At 36.7% G+C, this 19219-nt stretch overlaps 1 protein-coding gene across 3 annotated transcripts in view; it reads right to left on the bottom strand.

Moving 5' to 3' along the window:
- Positions 1-19003, bottom strand: part of BDP1 (BDP1 general transcription factor IIIB subunit) — a 79414-nt gene extending 60411 nt beyond the window's left edge. For all 3 annotated transcript variants that reach the window (XM_020915572.2, XM_020915582.2, XM_020915591.2), the window contains exons 1-9: positions 18540-19003; positions 16814-17090; positions 15119-15228; positions 14138-14197; positions 12140-12268; positions 10876-11009; positions 9505-9599; positions 3413-3467; positions 1551-1694 (exon numbers count right to left, since the gene is read on the bottom strand). In XM_020915572.2, the coding sequence (XP_020771231.2) occupies positions 1551-1694; positions 3413-3467; positions 9505-9599; positions 10876-11009; positions 12140-12268; positions 14138-14197; positions 15119-15228; positions 16814-17090; positions 18540-18751 (1216 nt within the window). In that variant the 5' untranslated portion in view covers positions 18752-19003. The remainder of the gene's footprint in view (positions 1-1550; positions 1695-3412; positions 3468-9504; positions 9600-10875; positions 11010-12139; positions 12269-14137; positions 14198-15118; positions 15229-16813; positions 17091-18539) is intronic.
- Between the last annotated feature and the right edge of the window lie 216 nt (positions 19004-19219).

The following is a 19219-nucleotide window of genomic DNA, read 5'->3' as shown; positions in this document are numbered from 1 at the left end:
ACATTTTAAAAAAACAAAAAATAAAATTCAATGTCATTTGTGAAAGTGAAAGTCGCTCAGTCATCTCCGACTCTTTGCGACCCCACAGACTACACAGTTTGTGGAATTCTCCAGGCCAAATACTGGAGTGGGTTCAGTTCAGCTCAGTCGTGTCCAACTCTGCAACCCCATGGACTGCAACACTCCAGGCCTCCCTGTCCATCACCAACTCCCAGAGTTTACTCAAACCCATGTCCATTGAGTCGGTGATGCCATCCAACCACCTCATCCTCTGTCCTCCCCTTCTCCTCCCGCCCTCAATCTTTCCCAGCATCAGGGTCTTTTCAAATGAGTCAGTTCTTCGCATCAGGTGCCCAAAGTACCGAAGTTTCAGTTTCAGCATCAGTCCTTACAATGAATATTCAGGACTGATTTCCTTTAGGATGGACTGGTTGGATCATCTTGCACTGGAGTGGGTAGCTTTTCCTTTCTCCAGGGGATCTTTCCAACCCAGGGACTGAACCCAGGTCTCCTGCACTGCAGGCAGATTCTTTAATCTGAGCCACCAGGAAAGCACCTTTGTTCCCCAACCTGTGATCAAACTCATGCTCCCTGCGTTGGAAGGGTGGAGTCTTAAGCACTGGGCCCCCTCACACATCTCATTCCCACATGATGCTGGGAAATCAAGCACATCCATGTGGCGGGTGGACACCTGCCCGTTTCCCCAGACTGTGACCTCTGTGTCTCCCCTCTGCCAGTTTTGCTGTGCATTCTTCCACTGTAATGAATCGCAGCTATTTGTACAACATATGCTGAATCCCGTGAGTCTCAGCAAATAATTGAATCTGGGGGTCCTCTTGGGGTCCCCCATCACAGATTCACACAGTCCTGGGTTGAGTTCTGCTGCTGTCACTACTAACACGTTAATACATTAAGAAAAAATGACAGGATCTCTGAGGTTATTTCTGGGTTATTAAAACAAAAGGAAAGGGGCTGGGATGCACAGCTAACACATGAGGTTCCCTATAGTTCAAAGATCCTTTAAATTATAAGATTATAGCTAAACATTGTCCTCAGATCAAAATTCAAATAGTTAAGAAAATATAAGCCTAAAAATAGAAATACCCACATATAAAAAATTTCCTACCTGGTATAAGTCAACATTAACCCTCAGAAATAAGTTGTGCTCAAACAATACAATTTAGTCACAAGCTCAAAGTATCAGAGTTCCAGTTTTCATTATATTAGACTTTTGAGCCAGATTTGATTTACCCAGAAAAATAATAAGTAAGCAAACATGACACCTCAAAATTCTGATGCTCCTGTATTAGCTATAACTATGCCACAGATACAAGAAAGATGTCAAACAGCCCAGTTACACCAATTATAAAATTATAAAGGGAGCTGCTGTTTGTGGCCAGTTAACTAGAAGACTGAAGAAAAACCAATTCCCTCCAATCAGATGACTCAATGATCTCGACTACCTGAACTACGTATGAATGCCCTAAGACTTCAGGGACAATACAGTAAGTCTATTCTTACTAAGTAAAATAACTCTTTTCAATAAATACCTTTTACATTTTTCCGTGATTTAGAGGACTTCTTCTCCTTTGAACTCTGATTTTTAACAGATTTTTGTTTTCTTTTCTCTTCTTCGGCAAGAACTTTCTGAAGCAAATGAGCAAAAAAATCGAAGTCAAAAGGGCGCTTTTCCTCTGTTTAAAAAAAAAAAAGAACCTTCAAGTTTTTATTTAAAATAAAAAAGGAAAAGAACTTCTAAGTTTTAATTTTTCTTAAGTATCATAACATCAAAAGCAAATGAGCTTATCAGCAAGGGAACAAACAACTTTAATCACTATAGTACAATCATATAACAGAATCCCACTGAACAATAAAATAAGACGTTCTAGAACAAGAGAAACTAACCTATGATGATTCAAATGAAAAACGTGGTTGCCTGGGTTGGGACTTGGAGTGGAGACTGACTAGAAAGGGGAAAGAGGGGTCTTTCTGGAGTGATGAAAATGTTTCATGGCCTGTTTAGAGTGGTGGTTACATAGGTGAATTATTTATCAAAAGTCAAACTATAAATTGCACTGTGCATAATTATAAATATACTTTTTTAAAAACACTGGAATGACTAAGAAGTTCTCAAAAGCCTATCCACCCACTTCATGTCCTCACTTTATTACAATGTTTCACTATTAACTCTACTCTTTCAAATATCAGCAGAGGAGGAAGTAAATGAACATTAATCAGGACCATTCCACTAAATACCCATTAACAGTAAAACAATTTCTACTATAAAGCACCAAACAGTGAATTTTAAAGGTTTTAGAACGGTCTAACAATGACTCCACACCCCATAAAGACTGTTCGTAGATGTATGGATTCTTTTCTGATTAATAAAAAGTTTCAAGACCACTTCTCTAAAATGGAGAGAGTTGAGGACTACAACATTCCAGATCCTCCAGGAGCCATTCCTGGAAATGGTTTTCCTGAGGACTCAATACCACATAGATAAGGTGCAGTGTCCACTCATCTACCTTTGTGTCTATACTCAGAAAATAAACATACAGAGCTACACAAGCTAAGTACCTCTCTTTAGAATTTTTTTCTAAGATAAGCACTACAGCAAATGAACAAAGAACACATTAATCATGAAATGTTGGTAATTATCTTCCAAACAAAGAATACAGGAACTACTTTAAACAGTACATTTAATTCTGTTTTTCTTTACAGATCCCTTGATGTATTTCTCTGGACTTAAAGAGAAACTAACAGCCTCATTTTAATGAGATTAGTTAAAAACTGAAAGGTATACATCATTTCTTCAAATCAGGTCTAAATTCAAATGTCACACCTTTAGACAGGCCTTCCCTGAATATCCAAACCCCCTCTTTTTTGATTCTTAGCAATTAATCACTATCTGAAATTATCCTGCTTACCAATTATATTCCTCCCCCACCCACTTAGACTTAAGGCTCTAAAAGCAGGATTCTCATCTTCCCTATTTACCATGATATTCTCAGTGCCTCGCACAGGGCAGGTGGTCTGCATTACTGACTGAATAATGGACTTACCATTGTAAGGAATCATTTAATAGTGTCTTCCAGAAATAAGGAACTTCTTCCTCAATACAGTTTCCCCCAGAATAAACAGCATTATAGAAGTGGTTTCCTCAGTCCCTCTAGTTTCTTGAGACTCAGAAACCTGCTTAATCGCTTCTTGATGTTTTAGTTACTCCCTTGCCTACAAATCTATATCAACTGCCAGACCTGAACTGCTAAAGAGAAAAATTTCCAGTGCTACTCTTCCTATGACAATATAGGGAGATAAAACAAACCTAAAACACACTGGAACCAAAGACAAAATACTGATCATTTGTGGGGCTCTTCCAACCATCCATTCTTAGAGAGGCGTTAATACTTACGGAAGGCCTTGTCTATTCTCCATCCATTTGTTTTCTCTTCACGTTTAAATTTATTCTGTTAACAAAACAAAACAAACCCTATGGTAATTTTCTCCTGTTAAACAAGTGAAGATTATGTTAAAAAATTACATCAAAGTAAAATTCTTATAATAGCATATGATTCTCTAATAAATAAAGAATAATAAATTAATTGCTAATAGGGAAATTACTTAAACCCTTAGCTTTTAAAAAATAGAGATGAAAGATTTCTACTAAGCTCTGTCCTCCTCAAGATCAAGAACATGAATTAACAATGGAAGCTGGATTTACAGAGGACAGAAAATAAAAAATAAAGTTGACTAGCACAGAAACAGATCAAACTGTGATCAATTAAGCTAACTAGTATTAACTCTTTAAAATTTAGTATACTTATATCAAAGTTAAACCTCTTACATTATTATTCTAATATGTTTTTAACAGCATGAAGGGGAGACTGTAAAGAAACAGCTGAGAAAAACCTTGAAGCTGGCCAAGTTTATCTTTAGAGCCTCCTTTATATGAAGGAACATTCCCTAAAGCTTTCCTGAGCACCAAAGAGCCCCATTCCCAATTTTACTCCAGATTACCTCCTTTAAGACGGAGGTGGTTAAGGTTTAAGGCTCAATGCATTCTAAGATCTTCAGAAAGTCTGAGGGCATACACATACACATCTTAGGGGAGGGAATGATTAGCCAATCTCTCCCTTTACAGATCAGTGCTCTAAAAGCTTTTATTAAGAATACAAAAATCATATTACTGAAAAAAGAGAGAAAAATCACACACAATAGCCTCTTCACTGACCCCTTCTTCCCTCCAAAAGAAACTACCCACTAACCTGACTAAAACAATCACTTTCTTGCATTTCCTTACTGTTCATCATCAGAGGGCACAGCATTAGGCTCTATAGTTTAACCTTTCCTATATTTTCCAGTATTTTGGTCATCTGATGAGAACAGCTGACTCACTGGAAAAGTCCCTGATGCTGGGAAAGATTGAGGGCAGAAAGAGAAGAGGGTGTCAGAGGATGAGATGGCTGGATGGCATCACTGATGCAATGGACATGAACTTGGGCAAACTTTGGCAGTGGTGAGGGACAGAGAGGCCTGGTGTGTTGCAGTCCATGGGGTCGCAAAGAGCTGGACACACCTGGGCAACTGAACAACAACATTTTTTTATATGACTAACATTTTTCAATCTACAGATTATTCCTCTTTTCCATTCTTCCTAACCCTTATTACCAAGTAAAATAGAAGTTTCCAAAGAAGATCATCTTTCTCCCTTAAAGATCATATTATTCTTTAAACATTTCCTCAAAAGTTAACAAAAGTCCTATCTACATATAACAGAAGTCACATAAAAAGTGACAGGCTACAATCACTAAATATCCTGAAGAATGCCAATAGCCTTTAGGCATTATTCAATTCTAAAACACAGCTACCACATATTTTATCTAACTGAGAATCTAGTCCAGAACAATTTAAAACTTTTAAGAATGTATTGATATTAATCATTCTTTTTTAGGCCTCGTCATGCTTGTGAGATCTTAGTTCCCTGACCAGGGCCCCTGAACCTGGGCCCCAGCAGTGAAAACATGGGAGTTCCAACCACTGGAACTCCAGGGAATTCCCTGATATTAGTCACTGAATTCATGCAGGAATCACTGTAAGCCAAATTCCATGATCACAAAATAAATCCCATAACTTCCACTCTGGCCTTGACAAAGTAACTGGTAAGGACTTGCTGCACACATCCAACCCACCATAAATCCTTTAAAACTGAACAAAATAAACACATCAACTATTTTTAAGCACTGGACAAGATTACAATCTTGGGAGAGCAAGACCACAATTCGACAATCCCAGAAACAAGGGGAACACAAAAGATACACCAGCTTTCACCCTGACCCTCTGCCTGGGCTAAATTTCCTAACCAATGGAAGAGAGAGAAAAGCCAAACAGAGCCCAGAGATTCCACTGAGCTGAGGAAGTAAAGTACCTTCGGCGGCAGGTTCTACAGAGAAGAGAGCTATTTAAAGAGGAGTCTCATGAATCTGGTAGAGGTATCCCATGGGTGGCTGGTCTACACTGGGGTTCCGTACGCCCTGAGCATAAAGTCTAGTAGAGAACAGCTACTAGGGGAATCGGAACAGAAAGAAGATCCTAGAAGCCACGTAACATAGGGAGATGACAGGGTTCATCCTACCTGAATGCAAAGACTTTAACACCCACGCATCCACCTCAGACATGAGAACCACCACCAGTCAGAGACAGGGATCACACCTTAGAGCAGCCTTTCTCAGTCAGGGTTGGAGCATGAGACTTAAGCCCCAGTGCCCTAAGGGATCTGCTATATCTTCTTCCCTATATATCTAGAATGGTATAACATGACTGTTCTTGGAAAAATCAGAAAACAGTAACTCAAATTATCTTCTGTAATTCAGAAGAGAAACCTAGAGTAAGGATCAGTGTTAAGAAACCCTAAAACCAAGATTTCATAAAATAAGGAGAGCTGACAATATAGAAATAAACACTCTGAAGGAAAAAAATAAAAACAACATAATCCAAACACTGTGTAACACATTATCCACAATGTCCAGCCTGCAATTAAAAAAAAAAAAAATCCACAAAAAAACATGAGAAAAGATAGGAAAAGGTGTTGCATAGTCAAGGAAATAAAGAGTCAACAGAAACAGATTTCAGATGTTGAAATTAGCTGACCAGAAAGTTAAGCATCTATTATAAATATGTTCAAGAATTCAAAGGAAAATATGGAATGAACAGATACAGAAATCTCAGCATAGGAATGGAAACTAAGAAAAATAACCAAGCTGAAATCCCATATATGAAACAGTCACTGAATGGACTTAACAGCAGACTGAAGATGGTGGAAGACAAGATCAGTGAACCTGTAAACATAGTAACAGAAACTAGCCAACTGAAATAAAGAAAAAAGACTGGGAAAAAAATGGACAGAGCATTAGTAATCTGTAGTACAATGTCTAGCAAACTAACTCATATAAGTGGAGTACCAGAAATAGGGAACACAGATACAAAAGGCCAACCAGAAGTTATATTCATATTCTTGACCTAACCCCTGTTTTAGGACAGGGAATGATAGCAGAGATAAATAGGGACATTTCCTATTAATAAAAGGATCAATTCAACAGCAAGCTAAAATGTGAATGCACCCAATAAAAGAACTTCAATACACATGAAGTTCAAACCACACCAGAATCTGATCAATTTATTTATTTATTTTTTAATCTGATCAATTTAAAAGGAGAAATACAAATCTGTAACTGTGGTTAGAGGCATCAATTCTTCTCTCAGACAACACCACACCCAACAACTGCAGAATACATGTTCATTTCAAGTGCACACTCACTGAGATGAGAGTACGATGGGCTTTAAAATAAATCTCAACAAACTTCAGAAAGACTAAAATCTTACAGATTATGTCCTGTGACTTGCACAGTGTCAAAAAAAACAATAACAGTAAGATATTTAGACATGTCCCAACGTTGGAAATTAAACACAATTCTAAACAACTGACATATCATGGAAGAAATCACAAGGGAAACTAAACGATATTTTTAACTGAATGACAATGAAAACAGCTTATCAATATTATAGGCTAACCTACAGCTTATATGAAACTATATAGCTTTAAATGTCTTCAATTAAAAAAAGAACAGTTTAAAATCTACGCTCTAAGTTTTCATCTAAGGAAGCTAAGGAAAAAAAATAGAGAAAATTAAACCCAAAGTAAGTATAGGCATAAACCTTGAAGATATTGCAGGTTCAGTTCCAGACCACTACAATAATGTGAATATTGCAATAAAGCAAGTCAGAGATTTCTGTTTGTTTCTCAGTGCACAAAATAGTTGTTTACATTACACTGAGGTAGTCTATTAGGGGTGCAATAGCATTATGTCTAGAAAAACCATGTATATGCTTAATTTAAAAATCCTTTATTGTTAAAAAATACAAAAAAAATACAAACCATCATCAAACCTTTAATTAAAAAAAAAATTACAGTATGCATGAAGTGCAATAAAACGAGGTATGCCTGAAAAAGGAAGGAAATGCTAGACTTTAAAAAAAATGAAAACACACATACAATTTATAACATAGCTAAAAGTTGACTCATTAAGACTTTGGAAGTCAAAAACCTTTAGCAAGACAAGGAAAAAAAAGAGAGAAAGACAAATCATCAATCAGTGAGATATATCACCATAAATCCTACAAGCATTAAAATGGTAAGTGAACAGTATAAAATTTTTATGCCTATAAATTCAACAACTTAGCATCTAAACTGACACAAAAAGAAACTGAAAATATAAATACCCCATCTGTATTAAAGAAATTGAATTTATAATGAAAACCCTTCCTCCAAAGGAAACTATCGGTCCAGATGATTTCACTGGTAAATTATATCAAACATTAAAAGGAGAAATAATACTAATCCTAAATAAAGTTTCTCAGATTCCAGGATGGGAACACTTTCCAACTTATTTTCCATGACCACCAAAATGCTGGTACCAAAACCACAAAGGCACTAAAAGCAAATTACAAAACAATACTGTCGTGAACAAAAGATACAAAAAATCCTCAAGAAAATATATTAAAAATCAGCAACATATAAAAAGAATACAGTATGACTAACTGGAATTTATCACAGCAATACAAGGTTGGTTCAAAATTTGAAACTCAATATAATTTACTAGTCCATTTTTACTTCTCTGTACTTTGCTCAAAGACTTGCTGGGACCACACTAAATTTTTGTTTTTTCACACTAAAATTTTAAGGGAAGAGTCTAAACTATTTTTAAGAGAAACAGTTGCAGTTCAGTTCAGTTGCTCAGTCATGTCCGACTCTTTGAAACACCATGAATAGTCTAGTGACAAATTTATCATTAGTTACTCAGATCAGAGAGCTCCCCTAAACAATCAACTTCTAGCCTTCAAAAACTGTAACATTTTGTTCTCATTATATCAGAGATCAATATTTAAAAAGGAACATAAAGAATATAAAAGATTCCTCATCTTTTTTATTTTTTTCATTTATTTTTATTAGTTGGAGGCTAATTACTTTATAATATTGTAGTGGTTTTTGCCTAAAATATCCCATGGAGCCCCTTGTTTTGGGGGGTGGGGGTGGGCAAGAATACCACTCCCTTCTCCAGGGATCGAACCCAGGGCAACCCACGCTGTAGGTAGAACGCTTTACTGCCTGAGCTACCGGAGAAGCCAAGATCCCTCATCTTTCACAGAAATAGAAAGACCATTATGTTATATAATGGTTCCAATAAATCAGTCTATGCCTGGTCTAGTTAAAAAAAAAAATCTAACTTTCCTAATGGTCCCTTTAATTAATGAAAAAGAAAGCCCATGGTTGCATAAAAATCTCACTATGAATTAAAAATGCATTATAGCAAATAGTGTGCACTCAAATGCACTCCAACCCAGGAAATTTATGAAGAGGTTTCTCAACAAAAAGAACCATAAGACAGAGAAACATCATTCTTTTAGGCATATTAAAGCACTAATTGATAAACATCATTGCTGTTGTTAATAGTATCACTTAAAAAAAAAAAATATAGTATCACTGGTTCTCCTCAAAGTTAAAGTGGCCTAGGAAAGCAACAATTAGAGAACTACATAACTCAGCATGTTCTTTTCCTAGAAAATTCAAAGATACATTTTGGGTTCAAAATCTATCCTTAACCCCTAAATTCTGGTACATTTATTCCTCTTCATTATCTAACTCTACTTTTGCCTCAGTTTCATTGGCTTTGTTGGTATGCCCTCAAATCCATTACAGAAGTGGAAAGATATAAATAAGAACATATAATACTGAGGTTAAAAAAAAAACATATAATACTGAGGTTAAAGAGACAGTACTCATTTTAGAATTGAAAAATATTATATTAATTACTTTTTGAATGATAAAGAAGGACAGGTGTACCAAAAACACAGTAGTAAAAAAGGACGGACTGAGATTTCAACCGTAAGTTTAAAAGACAGTAATTTTTAATCTCTTTTCAATCAACAAATGTAATGGGTTTACTTTACCTTAATTTCTATTCTTGCTCTGTGAGGAAAAAGCTGTCCAATCATAGAAAAGTCAGTTCCTACCATGCTGATGGCTAAAAAAAACATATCTGTCTCTGTAAAAATAAAAGATTTAGAAAGACTGAGAATTAATCTTATAAATATTTCAGAGGAAAAAAATCTTACATAAGTATATAAAAGTGTTAAGTCGCTCAGTCGTGTCCAACTTTTTGCAATCCCATGGATTGTAGCCCACCAACCTCTGCTGTCCATGGGATTTCCCAGGCAAGAATACTGGAGTGGGTTGCAATTTCCTTCTCCAGGGGATCCTCCCGACCCAGGGATCAAACCTGGGTCTCCTGCATTACAGGTAGATTCTTTACCATCTGAGCCACCAGGGAAGCCCTACGTACGTATATATTTTGAGGCAAAAGTAAATTTGACAACACTGAAGTTTTTATTAAAGTCCATCAAATCTTTAATCACAGAAATATACCTAAGAACACATACACAGACATAGTTCAATTTTACTGCAAGGAGTCTCATGGACCTAAAAACGCCTCCTTTAAACTTTTATATAAAAATATGGTTTAAAAAATTTGCATGTTCATACTAAAGTAGCTGGAATTTTTAAAAAGACATTCTGCCTATCTGGTCTCAAGTGCCTTGAAGAAAACTTTCAGTCAGAACCAGTATATTGAAAAAAAAGAAAAGAACCAGTATATTGCTGCTATGTAAGCAACTAAGATGTGCTAAGTAGTACATGAAAGGAAAGTAGCTAGAAAAATAGTCAGGAACAGAACTAGCCTCAAGAGAACAGGGCTGGGGAAGTCAGAAATTCATTCTGTATTACTCTGTTGTGTCTGATTTTTGTCCCAAAACAAACTGTACTATTAAAAAATAAGTAAAACAAACAACAGCATGCAGTAGGTAATATATACTTTCTTTTTTTACACGTACATGAAACAAACAACAGCATGCAGTAGGTAATATATACTTTCCTTTTTTACATGTACATGTACTTTTTATCATTAAAGACTGCATTATACGATAGTGAGGTAGAATATTATCATGAGCATTAAAAATACTGGTTATTTTTCATTAAAATTATATTTGTTGCACAAGGATTTGACAATGAAGAATATTCCAGCTGAAATGATCATAAGGCTAACCCCTAAAAAGATGTCTAAGATAAAGTCAGAGACATAGTTCCATGGCGGGAGACAGGGAAAGGTGCCAATAAAATTAGCTAGAGAGAAAAAACTAGCTGGGTTGCATTTTATTTATTTTTTTTTTTACTCAGGGGATACCTGGTATAACACAGAAATCAAGAAACAAATTCACTTCATTTCCAATAAATAATCTACATGATTTAAAATGAAAATCAGTTACCTTTATTTGACCATGGTTTAGAGTAGTAGCTTTTCCTAAAGCTGGAATATGTAGTTGTAGAACCACGCTCAAATATGGGGTCATTTTCCTCAACAACACAGGGACCTTTTGTCCTTAAAACTTCTACAGTTAAACTGAAAGAAACATATTTTTAAATAAATCCACACTAAACACATAAGGAAACAGTAAAAGAGATTCAGTAGTTATATTCTGAAATTTACCATGGCAAAAACCACATCAGAAGTATAATACACAAAACAAAAAAGTAATATACATCTGAAGCATGCATATTTTCCAAGAATCTGCCAATATTCACTTAAAATGTGATTGATAGGGAGCAAAAATTAAAGCCAACTTGTTTTCAAAATCCTTAATAGCAATATAAAATCTGCAAAATATCTTGGGCCACCTAAATAACTGTTTTTTACTGACTTCTGCATGTCTCCTACATTTAACATATCTTATCATGCAATACCCAATGGGGGTTATTGAGAAATATAAGCATTTTATATTTACATTTTATATTCCTGCACACAAAGCAGTTAAGTATGCTTTTAACAATTTAATGAGCAATAAAATCATCATCACAAAATAGTGGAAAACAACATGCATAAACAATTACTATTAACAGCATTATATTTTTATTTATCATAGAATTTATATCATGTAAAACAATTTATTATTAATTAAACTGTAAGGAGACTTTCCATCCCTCCTTCTTCTTTTTTTTTTTTTTTTACTAGTTTATCTTCTTTTTTTAAGAGACACACATTGGAAAGACAAGTAAGTTTCACACTGCCAAATTTGAGAAATTTAATGTTATAGCTAAGAAATTAAGCCAGAAAGTTAATTAAAAACCATAAAATATGTTTCACTGAATTTTCAACAGTTAACACCACACACCAGAATATGGTTATAGTTAATAAATATTGACATCAAGGCTGAATTATTCTTTGAAATGTATGCTTAGTTGCTGACAGCATGTGATTAGTTCAATAGCTCATTTCAACTACCAGTAAAATTAGTAAAACAATGGTAGTAGGTTAGTGGGTGGCCAGTCAGCAGTACCATCTTCTCATATAAAGGACACAATTATAAAAAATTGCTAAAAATTATAAATGAATCTAACCCACCCTTCTATTTATAACATTATGCAATTATAAACATCAGTCAACGTGATAAGAAATATGGAAATTCAATCTCGCTCATTAGACAAAACTCATCTGTTCTCAAAACCACAATCTCTCTCTCTCTCTTAACTTACCTTTCTTCATCCAAAATAATAGAACCATCTTCTGCCACTTTTACTCGAGGAACCAGCAAGGGCCCATCATCCAACTCTTCTTCTATTTCTTCATTATCTTCACCATCAGGAGTAGTCTTGCCTTCTTGCCTACCAAATGTCAAGGTAGGTTAGTTCATACAGCCATCAGAAACATCCCCTGAATACTATGAACTTCTAAAACAAACTACTTCACCTTGAACTTTCTGTTCATAGCTATTTTCCACTTTCGCTATAACCTAACTGAAAATACTATGTTACTGAGACCATGGCTATAAGAGTTCCTCAAATTTTATCTAGCAGCATTTCATAGGAGTCTTTATTCTCTTTGAAAAGAGAAATAAATGCTCATCTATTCTATCTCAATAGAGCACTGGAGTAAACCATACAGATATTATAAAATTAATAAAAAATAACCCATACAGAATTAATTTTCAGATCATTTTATTACCTCTTCAGAACAATCTTTGGGGGTTGGATTTTCACACCCATTCGATGCTTGGAGAACATAAATTACTGTTGGTCTACACTACACAACAATAAGAGAAGACCAAGAAGCCAAACACAGTTTTCCAAATAATGGTTCCAAATTCCATATACTTTCCATTCAATTAGATTATCACTTTCAGGTCTTACTGCAAGAAGCATAACCTATAAATCTGTAAAAACAAAACCTATTTCTGGACTTCCCTACAGTGGATAAGAATCCACCTGCCAATGCAAGGGACATGCGTTCAATCTCTAGACCAGGAAGACTCCACATGTCACAGAGCAGCCAAGCCTATGAGCCCCAACCACTAAGTCTGCATGCTGCAACTAGTGAAGCCTACAGGCCTAGCCTGTGCTCCACAAGAGAAGTTACCACAAAGAGAAAGCCCACACACTGCACCAAACAGCAGCCCCTGTTCACTGCAACTAGAGAAAGCCCAAGGAGAAACACAGACCCAGGGAAGCCAAAATAATTAATCAAAAAATAAAACAATGCAGATTCTAAGAAAATGATCAGTCATTACAGGGAATTCCCTGGAGGTCCAGTGGTTAGGACTCGGCACACTCACTGCCGTGGCCTGGGTTCAATCCCTGGTCACAGAACTAAGATCCCACAAGCTGCGTGGTATGAGCCAAAAAAAAAAAAAGTAATCATTCCTTCAGAATTGTTACTTGAAATAATAACCAGAAAATCTCAATGTTTCTGCTATGTTTCCACAATTACAACTCTACAATAACTTCCAGCGTCTTGGAGGGACTTCTTAATTTTTGGCCGTGCTGTGTGCACATGGGATCTTAGTTCCTTGACGAGGGATTGAACCCACACCCCCTGCAGTGGAAGCACAGGGTCTTACCCACTGGACCACCAGGCAAGTCCCTTTTGCAGACATTTCTCAGGAATAAACTAATATATATGACAGTGAAAGCTTGTATGCAAAAAGGGACTCTGTAGTGGTGTCAAAACTATACCTATTGAAGGACAGTATATACAGAATGCTAAGAAAAAAAATGGAAAGACAGGAAAAGGAAAGGCAAAAGGGGAAAATGGGAAACAAAGAAAAGAAAAGGAAATAGAAAAAAACAGGTTTGCTTGGAGAGAAATAGACTAGACTAGAAAGATACATTTAAAGTGTGGTAACATTTGTTGCCTTCAGGAAGAAGGATTAGGTGGCCAAAAACAAAGTTAGAAAGTTTTTCTCAGTACTTTAGCTCCTTTTGAATTTTGTACCATGTGAATATCATTATTCTAAAAGAAAATCCTTTTTAATTCTAAAAACTTTAAAATCATAACACTATTTATCTATGTAACGCACAAATTACATACATAATCTGAGGCTTTCGTATTGATTTAAATCAAGCAGCTTTTATTCTTGTTGTGAGTCTAAAAATTCCTATCATGTGTAATTTAACTAAAATAGGAAGCATCATTTGATCTCATTTTTTAAAAATTTACCCATAACAGAATATATTCAAAACAGAGGAGATGCTTACTCTCTTGTTCGGACTGGTGTTGATGATTTTTCAGTTTTCTTTTCCTGCTCCAGTGAAGAACTATCAAACACAAATAAAAACACACCTTTTAATAAATAAGGAATTTACAGTTTGTCAATTCTATCTGAGGCAAGAAGCAAATAATTTTAACTTGCAATTTTTTTTAATGATATGCCATAACACTACCACTAATGATGGTGTGGTCCTACACTCAATTTTTCACTCAGAAACTTTTGTTATCAATATAAATAATTTGTTAGGCCTTAAGAAGGGAACACTCTTCCTTCAATTCCTCAGCAAAAGCATGAAGCAACCTATGTGGATTGTTTCCAACTCCTAGATGTCAAACAACTCAAAATCTCAGTTTCTGGCCTTTCCCTCAAGTAGGCCAAAGACCTGCTGAATGTGCAACAGGCTCCACTGAAAATATGCCAGTACTCCTACATTCGCCTTCTACACCATCAACAACACAACAATGAGGAGATTCATTATCTCTCCGCCTCTCCAGACTAACTCTGATCAAAGAAGTTTTGTTCTGGTAGGATTGGTTAATCCAATGTTGCTATATTTAATTAGGAGGTAGGGTATAAAAGTTAGATCACCCCTTTAGATCACATTATAGTATGTAAGAAATATAAATGGCAATCCAGATTAGAGAAAAGCTGTTTAGTTGGTTTTTACTATATCTTGGTAATATAACAAAGGAAATTTATTTTTAATTTTATTTAATTTTATTTTTAATTTTATTTTTAATCGCAGAGGTAAAGGTCATCATTTACCATCCCAAGAAAATAGTTACCTGAAATAACACTAATTTTTGTTAAAGAATTCTTATCCAAATGGACATCACATGTGCTAAACATTTCATCAACATGTTTTTGGAAAACATGAACTCTAAAAGTGATACTTAAATCATTAAAAGTGATCACTTAAATCACTGTCATACTCACAGAAAGTAAAATAGAAATAAAGATTACTTACGTCATTGGATTGCTTTCTGGCAGATAATATATGAAGTCTCTCATAGTCATTTTGGAACGATCCGGTGGCCTCTGAGTTTCATTTACGGCATACTTGTTTTTCCATTGCTTCTAGATACACAAACACAAAGAGATACACTGTTATTTGGCAAATATAGAAGAACTTTAGGGGAATTCCCTGGCAGTTCAGTGGTTAAGACTCCGTGCTTCCACTGCAGGAGACACAGTTCAATTCCTGGTGGGGGCCAAAATAATATACATAAATTTTTTAAAATTTTAAAAAGATTTTTAGATGTATTTATTTAAGTATAAGCCCATTACTACATTCACTGCAAGTGTATTATTCCCATAATAATTATGCCTAATTTTAGAAAAATTTTATAAACTGATTAAAAAATTGTAGCATGAAAAAACCGCTCTGAGCTTATTTCCTCCTATATAAATAGTGACAGCCACTTCACACAGTTGAGATATTTAAATGAGATAACCATAAAGCACAAGGAAGGACTTCCCTGGAGGGCCAGTGGTTAGGACTCCAGGTTTCACTGCCAAGATCAAGGGTTCAAGCCTTTGAACAGGGAGGGAACTAAGGAACAGGGAACTAAGATCCTGCAAGCCTCAAGGCACGGCCGAAAAAAAGCACCAAGATAAGCGCCTTCCTCTTAGTTAAAAAAAGGGAGGCACTCTACAAACCAATAATAAAAGCTGACCTTTCTCGGGCTTACTAATTGGTAAGCACTAGTCTAAATGTGTTTTAACCATATTAACTCATTTAGTCTTCACAACCTTCCAATGAGATGGATACTATTACCAGTCTATTTTACAAGTGAGAAAACAGACATGGAAGATTACTTAAATTGTTCAACATCACATATTAATAGTAAGGGAGGACTCTCAAATTTAGCCCTTAAGTATCAAACTCTAGAGGTTACATGTTTCACTACTCTGTTACATTGCCCTCTCAGAAAAAGAATGCAGACTCTATTATACCTAGACACACATATTTCCCCCATTCATAAATTCCCATATTGTCAGTTTAGAAAATATTACCAATTCATTTTGCTCAACTACACTTGTCATAATTCAAATGAATGTAACTCACGTCAACTGGACATCCTTGTGAAAAATCTCACTGAAGGATCAGTTTATAAGTACACTTGTTTGTGAATTTGTATATGTGTGTGTGTGCATGTGAAACTTCTATCTGTGGCCTCCACCAAAAACAATGAAAGATATAATAAAATACAGAAAAATTAATATAGGGGCAAAAATAGCTTATAACTCCATTCTGCTTCTCAATCACTCCAATCTGCTTCTCAGTCTGCTTCTCTTAACAAAGGGAGATACTCTATTAATATGACGGATTTTATTTGGTTTTGTTTCCCACATGAAAATGCTATAGATGCTTTGGGACTTCCCTGGTGATCCAGCGGCTAAGACTCTGCTCCCAAGGAAGAGGGCCTGGGGTCCCATCCCTGGTCAGGAAACTAGATCCCACATGCTACAACTCAGAGTCCACATGCCACAACTAAAGATCCCGTAAGTTGCAACAAAGATCAAACCAAGGTTCACTGCAGCCAAATAAAAAAAATTTTTAAATGTTACAGACGCTTATTTTTCCTCCAAATGACAGTAAACTAACATAAAACCAGAAATCTAGCAGGCAACAGTCAAAATTCTGATTTTTCTACCATACCTTCTCTTTCCTCAATTCTTCTTTTAACATTTCTCTCAGTTTCTGGGCTTTGTATATTCGGTATCTGTCTGAACATGGTTGTTTCTCTTTTGCTGGAACAGGGTTTGGCTGTGGAGCTTCTTGATTAACTGTAGATAAAGGATGAGGTTCTGAAGGAACACTGACGCTAGGTTTAACCAGACTAGAAGTACTTGGCATTCGCTTTCTTCTCTGTGAAACAGTAGAGGAAGGCTTACTGGATTCTTCAACATCCTTCCCATCATCAGTCTTTTCAACACTGTTGATATTTAAAAAGAAAAAAAAAAAATGGCATTATGGATCTTCTTTGAAACATTGTAGTCTTAAAAACTAGTCTGACAAAAAAAAAAAAAAACTAGTCTGACAAGAATCCAAAACAGCAAAGCCTTTCGGATTATTAAAATCATAATCAATTATTAAAAATCAATGACTTAAACCGAGGTTGCAATAAGAAGAACATACAATCTATGGGCTCTTACAATCAGCAAAAACCCGCCCAAGAAATAGGAAATATATGATAAAAACAAAGCATATTCCCAAAATGTCAAGTCTAAGAAAGCTGTATTCTTGAACTTAAACAGATCAAGACTAAAGAATGAGTAATTCTGTAAATTATCAATAATCATGCATCACATGTACTTAACATTATCTCTGTGAACTTTATTAATTTAACAGCTGAAGCCCAGGAACACTGCCAACTGCAGCTGGTCTCAACACTACAGTAACTGCTATTTGTATTCCACTGTTGGGAGAAATTCTTAAACAAATTTATGTAAAAAACTTGCAAATTACTAAGCGTCAGCCGAGATCAACAGAAGAAGTCAAACCAAAAAAAAGAATAAAAAAGAAATTGTCACTTTCCTGTCATAATATAAAAGAAATTTATACCATCTCACCGTTATTTAATAGGGTTGATTTTCAATGGTTCCCTAACATTTACAGTATAGAAACAGGTCATTATTAGCTTAACGTATCTTAACTTCAATTACTTTGTTGCCTCACTTTTAAACACCTAAAGATAGGCAACTATTCCGCATGTCCTGTGCAAGATAGTTTTTATCAGTTATCTCTAATCTCCAAAATAACTCTTGAAGTGAGAGTTATCCCCATTTTGCAGATGAGTAAATTCTGCCTGAGCAAAGTCTATAAACTGTAAAATTAAGTAGAAGAATCCTGAATCCAAATGTGGTACATGATACATGCTTTTCTGTTCAGAAAACAGGTTCACTAAAGTTAAAGGGACACACCCACAAATCAAAACAAGTAACCAGACCTCCTTGCCACTGACATAAATCAGCAGAATCAAAATAACACTGCTCTTCTTTTAAAAATAAATGTTTTCAAGATTAAAAAAAAAACTTACCCCTGCAATGTACTTCAAAAGGATGAAAACAGTGGTAACCTAAATGCTCTAATGAATAGTACCACGTGTGAGTTTTCCCGAAGACTGTTAGACCGGGATTCCTCCCCCCACCACTTGAAGACATGGTCCTCTCCCCGAGAATCTACACCCCGTAACAAAACCCACACCTGCCACACCGTGGTCAGAGGGAACAATTGCAGTTGGCAGCGTGTTCGTGGGCCTCAACTGTCAGGCTTAGCGCAAGCGAGGGAGTACTTTTACGGTAAACTTTCTTTGCTCAGCTTCCAGGTGACGCTCCCAGAGAGGCGGGGGCAAATGAAAATGCTCCCCTCTGAGAGCACTTACCTGCTCTTGGGAGTCTTTTCTTGGGGCTCCGCTTCCCCGAAATCCACCGGGGGCACATCTGTGGATTCCGCTGGCTTCGGAGCAGAGGCTGCGGCAGGCTCCGGCGGCCTTGGAACCTCTTGTTCACGCTGGGAACTGGGGGCGGTGGAGGCCCTGGCGCCTGCTCCGGGCCTGACATTCGGCTTCACGCTAAGGCGTGCCCTGCGGAACATGGCGGAGCCAGGGGGCCCGGGGAGGCGGCCCTAGGGCCGCTCGCAGCCCCGAGCCCCGGCCGCTGCCCGCAGAGGGCTTTAGGAACTACGCCCTTCCCACAAAGCCACACCACCAGCCCAGCGGCCAGCTACCGCAATTTCGCGCCCCCGCCACCGCTCGGGATCTCCCGCCGCCGCCTCTTCTTCATGACCCTGCTACGCTAATAGCTAAGTTTTCTCCTATACCTTGCTCCCCCGCCCTCGGAGAGCGCCGGAACTGATCGCGTCATCATCCAGCGCCGGAGAATGACGTAGAGCGACGGGAGCCATGGTAACTGTCAACTAGGGAGCCTGGTTACCTGGGAACCGGAAATACTGAAAGAGAGACTTGGGGCAGTGTGCTCTTCCCTCTCCTGGGGTCCTTAGGAGTTGTTCAAAGGAGAAGGAAGTAGTAAATCCCTCAGCCCACACTTTGATGGAAATTATTAA

Source organism: Odocoileus virginianus, chromosome 14, assembly GCF_023699985.2.
Source record: "Odocoileus virginianus isolate 20LAN1187 ecotype Illinois chromosome 14, Ovbor_1.2, whole genome shotgun sequence".
NCBI classification, from domain to species: Eukaryota; Metazoa; Chordata; class Mammalia; order Artiodactyla; family Cervidae; genus Odocoileus; species Odocoileus virginianus.
The sequence above is the reverse complement of the archived record's forward strand: the minus strand, read 5'-3'. Positions and strand labels throughout refer to the sequence as shown.